At 43.8% G+C, this 6,000-nt stretch overlaps 1 protein-coding gene across 1 annotated transcript in view; it reads left to right on the forward strand.

Moving 5' to 3' along the window:
• LOC311054760 (uncharacterized protein) overlaps window positions 1-5,137 on the forward strand; it is a gene marked incomplete at its 5' end in the record, with an annotated part of 25,849 nt that extends 20,712 nt beyond the window's left edge. The window contains 2 exons of the mRNA XM_084070765.1: window positions 143-1,698; window positions 2,413-5,137. Coding sequence (XP_083926891.1) covers window positions 143-1,698; window positions 2,413-3,051 — 2,195 coding nt within the window. The 3' untranslated portion in view covers window positions 3,052-5,137. The remainder of the gene's footprint in view (window positions 1-142; window positions 1,699-2,412) is intronic.
• Window positions 5,138-6,000: the final 863 nt, after the last annotated feature.

Raw genomic sequence — 6,000 nt, forward strand, 5'->3', positions numbered from 1 at the left:
AAGACAGAAAAACACAGATTGATAACAAGGGCTTAGATTGTTTATTTTTTAGGGGGGTGGCAGGGGCATTGTTATGCTTTATTTCATATTTCATTTTGAGCTGCTCTTAAAACAAACTAATGTCAAATTTATTTCCGAACAGGTCAAAAATCACAGCTACTGAGCAGTCTGGACATGTTGACCTCTACACCCTTGTCAAAACCGATCGGCACCCTCCCACAGATCATGGCTACTCAAATGACTGATGCCATCTCAAATTTCCTGATCAGGGACCTCCACCCTCCAGCCCTGGTGGAAGGGGAGGGCTTCAAACGACTGATCCATACTTTGCTGCCATCCTGCAAGATGCTGCCCTCGGCTTGTCTGATCGAGGATATACTGAAGGACCTCCACACCAAAAGCAAGAAGAACCTGTTCCATCAGTTAAAGACCAATACAGGGAGTGAGGACATTGAGGACAATTTGAACTACACCGCTCCCATCGAGTTTGAGGAAAGGAGACGCGGTCGACCTCGTGGTTCTCAGATGGAGCTCCCGCACTGTGTCACTTTGAGCGTGGATGTCTGGTTCCATGATTGGCAGGGCAACACTGAAAGATACGCCACCCTCTGGGCACATTACATTGATGCAAACTTTAGTTTTCACAACCTAGCCATAACCACGCAAAGACTGGCAGAGAATGTGGGTGGTGACTACAGCCTAGGAACATTGCAAGGCCAAGTGAAAGTTATGGCCCAGGAGTGGGGAATTTCTCAGCCTAATCTAGTCTTGCTAGGAGGGGAGGGAAGTGAAAAGCTAAGGTTGGGGTTAAAGAAGAGGGAGAGAACTGGAGAGCCGGCAGGGAGTGGCCCTTGCCCTAACTCTACAACATTTCTTGAGAGGGAGGACTCTGTGTCTTCTGATGAACTACGTGGTTTAGAAAGCCGTTACTCCTCCAGTGAAGGTCTCCCATCGATTCCTTGTTTCTTCAGTGCTGTACAGGGCTGCATAGAGGAAGTGATGTCCCACCCTGTCATCTCCAAGACCCTCAGTCATTTCCAGATTTTTCTCTTGTCCCTTTTCCCACTACACACTCCAAAGAAAAGCTTGTCTCAGCTACACATTGAGAGCTTGCTGCTAACGATGCCCAGGAAGGACCAGGCTCAGTTGAAGTCCTGGGCTCACAGCAGACCAGGCTGGAATAAGCTGTACACTCTGTGCAACACCCTCCTCAGACATCAGAACCTGGTGGGCGATATGATAAAGGAGTTAAGAGGTGAGAACCCGACCAGCGGGGATGCCACTGATCCCACTACCTCAGAGTCCACAGCAGCTGACAACTCTTATACAAACTCCACCTCTAGTGCAGCATCATCATCATCATCATCATCATCAGGCGCCATTTTTGCCCCCAAACGTTCTGAATGGAAGGTTCTAGAGGAGCTCTGCTCAGTCCTCAAACCGTTGGATGTAGCTTGTCAAACCCTGGCTAAGGACCCCTTTCCCCGCCTGTCCCTGATTAAACCCATCCTCACCGGCCTGCTGTCCCGCCACCTCGTCACACGCCCGGGAGATTCCTCGGCCATCTTGAAAGAAGTGAAGAGAATGATGAAGCGGAACTTGGCCGGCTGCTATGACAACCCTGTTGTCAACAGGGCTCTGTGTGTAGCATGTTCCCTCGACCCGCAGTTTCATGGCCTGGGATTCATGGAACTGAAAGTAAGTCATGAGGCATGAAATGATAGAGGGACTGACAATACAGTATATAACTGAAACGGAAACGGAAAGGGAAAACAAACTGAGAAGTTGTAGGGGGCGGTCACCCGAGAACCATCTCTAGAAACGCCTGCCAAACCATTGTTTTCCTGTATGGTACAGTGCACCTTGTGTACTCTTGCTGTGTGCTTTCGCGTATTGTAGGCGCACATAAAAGTTAAATATTTTACACTGCTCAGCAATGTTACTTTTTGGGCCACTCAGCCAATTAAATCAAGCAAAAGGCTTGAAAAGGCCCAGGTGCTCTGAGCTGTTTTGTCTGTCTGCTCTAGTGTCTGCAGAGCATCTTTTCAGCAGCCTCATCTGTGCAACACTTCTCGGTGTGATTACTGTTAGTCATTAAAGACGCCATGACCTGGCCAGAAATCATATTGATTCTTCATATCACGTGATTCCTGTGAAAACAGTAAGCTTGAGTGGGACATATCACGGATATATGTCATGTCAAGTGAAGCACAAGAAATAATTGATACATTTTTATGTCAAAATACCTTTAAATGTACCAGCAGTGTGTCTTGTTGCTTAACTGTGTTGTAAGGGGTAATTGTGTCTAACTTAGATACTGCCTCAAAGGAGGAGGTTTTGGGGAGGGGGACCTCTTGAAAAATGAAAAAGCTTCACATTTGGATCTCTAATTATTATGTTTTCATTTTCAAGGAGCAGACGGCCACTTTCGATTGGCTGAAGAAGGAGGCAGTCCGGATAGTGAAGGAGGACAAGAGGCGGCGTCAAGCTAGAAGGCAAGGCCAGATGAAGAGAAGCTCCTCCCCTCTGTCATCCGAGACAGACGGCGACTGCTTGCGAAGGAGGAGCAAACGGCTGAAAGAAGCGCCTCAGTACAACTTCAAAGAGATTGTGGATTCGGGAGACGAGAGTGACATGGAGGAGAATGAGTCAGCTGAACCAGGCTCTCAGGGAGGGCTGTCCGGTATGGAGTTCTTACTTGGGGATTTGTTTGGCTCTGTCCCTCAAGGCACGCAGAGCTCTGTGGAGGAGTCTGTGGACAGGGAGATGTCAGTGTACAGAGCAGACAAAGGGGCCTCTATGGGAGTGGAACCATTGCAGTGGTGGAGAACCAAAGCAGGGCAGTTTCCTCTCCTGGCCACGGTGGCACGAGCGTACCTGGCTGCACCAGCAGTGGCAGGCAGTGCGGCGCAGGGCTTCCTCCAGGAAGGGGGAGGAGCCACGTGTAGAAAGAGAGTCAACATTCCACCAGAGAGTCTGGATGACATGTTGTTCCTGCATTATAACCACACTTTCATGGGTGTGCCTGCTAAGAAAGATGACAAGTTGTAACAGTGGGCTAGAGAAGGTCCCTGTCTCCTACACGGAATGCCTTTACACCTGGCATCAACATGCTTTACCTTCTGATATTGAGCCGATATCCCAAATCACCTTGAGTTGTTCAGAAATGTATTTGGCCTCATTCACTCACCAAGTGTCAATGCATTTTCAATCATTTTCTTCAAGTCAGTAAACAAAGCATGCAGTGGGCTTGTTCGACATTTTTCCATACTATATGATTGGTTTGTAACAAAAAAAAGCATTTTCTAATATAAAAGTCAAAGATTTTACTTAAACTATTACCAACTTCAAAGACAACCCACCTACAATCATTTAGTCGTGAATTGTACTTCCATGTACATTTACCATGTCTTCCTAAATAAAGTATTCAATCAATCAAAAACACATAACTGGCTGCAACACCACCTACAGCCACTGAGTGGTGCAATTGAGTTTCATTACACAACATGAAAAGGCATGTCATGGCTTTTAATCTGGCAGGGCAGAACCGGTTGGTTCCCCAATGTGAGCATGCCTTTTCTTTTACACAAGATCTGTCATTCTCGCCTAGTCTGTAAATTCAATGTTTGTGCTTGAACGGTAGAGAAAACTAGTGCTAACAAATCTTTGAAATTGAACTGAATATGAAGGACCGCCCTAAACTCTTTGCATTGGTTCTGCAATGCTGTTTAAAAAAAGAAGAAAACGTTTATTTCCTATTTGTTTCCACACAGTTTTAACCCATTAATGGAATTGAGATGTTACCAGATGTATCAGTAGGCGGATATCTCTGATCATCTGGCTACGCAAGACTAAATTGTTGGTAAAATTACATTACAAAAATGACAATTACATTATGTCGATCAAGCCTAGCATGCAGTGTTACATCTTCTCTAGTGCCTTCAAGATTCATGCAAAATTAATAATTTTGCAGTTGAGTTGCAATGTATTTGCATTTTGCAAGGAATAGCCGTAAACTGATGAGCCACTAAGATACATGTTTAAAGCCCTGTGTAAATGAAACTTCAGTCTCCGTTTATATCCAGGCGCAAGATGCATGTTAATGCAAGGTGTAAAGGGGACCATTTACATAGCACCAATTTTTCTACTGGACATCATCTCACCAGTGTTTTTGTTTTTAATATAAGCTAACCCATATACTCTGCATACTTTGTACTCTGATACAGTATACTGCTGTCTTAGTTTAGTCTAGTAATGTAGGTGTATATACATATAGAGCACCTTGTAGTGCCTAGTGCCTTACCTCATTTATATACTGTCATTCTTACTATTGTGTAGGTTGATACACATGTTTTAATTTTTTTAATTTTAAGGCTAAATGTCAGTGTTTACATTACAATGTTTATCCGCAATGGTTTGAAAAGATACAGTAAAGTCCTCCATAAATGTGAAACATCCTGCTATGACTTAACATGGTTCACACAGGTAAAAAGAAAAAAATGTTGGAAGGCTCCGCCCTTAGGCCACACTTTCCACTTGCACAAAAGATATACACTTCTATATCAGCCGACAATGGGGCAATGTTTATCACAAAACAAGAAAATTAAATGAGTTACCATTCAGGCAACTTCAGTCTCCTCAGCCTTTGGGGAATACCCATTGAAATAAAAGTGTCACTTCCATAAAGTATGTCAAGTTCACTACAGTGATCACTTCTGTTCACTTGACGCCCAAAAATCTACCGCAATGCAAAGTAAACGCCACCTTTCTCATTTAATATTTGAATGTGCAGAGTGGCAAAATGAAGTATGTATGTGGGAACATTTAACTTGGCAGTCTTAAATCAATTTGTTAAGCACCCACACAAAGTGACCCTCAAAATGATGAGGATCACCTGACATGAAACACCCCTTGTGTTGTGTTACATGTCACCCCACTTTACGGGCCTGTCTATCTACAACTTATTTTGGGCAGAGCAGCAATGACTGTTTTAACTGAAAAAAATCAACCCACTGTCCTTGGTATCTCTGAATATACTGTAATATTACAAGATTTGCATGAGAATGTCTGCATGTTATATGGTAAAGATGTTCAAGTTTTGTTCTGTCCACTTGCTCTTTTTATTAAAATAAAAATATATTCAACAAAGATGTCTATAAATGGTGACCACTAGGCCAATGTGCTGTTTTGGGTCCTACTCAGCTATGTATATCTGTGAATATCTGTCATAGAGGATGCATTGAGAATGTATGGACAAGAACCTCCACGCGCTGTCCCAGTAAAAAGAAGCCTCTCCATGTGTAATGGTAGGAGGTATGTATCTTCTCCTTCCCCAGACCAATTCCTGCCTCTACAGTGGGTACGCCACTGATAGCGCCACAATCATTTTTAACCACTTAGCTTTGGCTATTCAAAAATAGCAGATCTACAAGCACCGAGTGCCACGCTATGATGAGCTTGTAGATCTGCTATTTTTGAAGAATCTTGAAAAAACTAAAATCTTTGCTTCTGGGGGTCCGCGGCCAAATGTATATCAATTTAGGGGTCCTTGGCATGAAAAAGGTTGAAAACCACTGTTCTAAATGGCAGTGGTTCACAAACGTTTTAGCTCAAGAGTCTTGAGGCTTGGGTCCCGGCTCCCGGGGAGACATCATATTTCTCTTTTGGGTCTTGAGTCCCAAGACTCAAGACCCAAAAGAGTCTTGAGTCAAGACCCAGGCTCCCGGGGAGACATCAAATTTCTCTTTTGGGTCTTGAGTCCCAATAATGTACAAGGTTCACAATAGGACCATTCCAATCTGCTTGCAGGAGCTGTTTGAGCCCAGAGAAAGCAGGTACAAACTGAGGGGAACGGCTATATTTAAAAATAAATGTGCAAGGACAAACACCAGAGAAAGATGCCTATCTGCCATCGGGGTAATCACGTGGAATAAATTAGACAAAGAACTTAAACTGAGCAACTCTAAGAAAATTCAAATTAACATATAAAGCAAAGGTAAT

This window comes from Gymnoscopelus microlampas, assembly GCF_963454915.1.
Source record: "Gymnoscopelus microlampas genome assembly, chromosome: 2".
Classification (NCBI taxonomy): domain Eukaryota; kingdom Metazoa; phylum Chordata; class Actinopteri; order Myctophiformes; family Myctophidae; genus Gymnoscopelus; species Gymnoscopelus microlampas.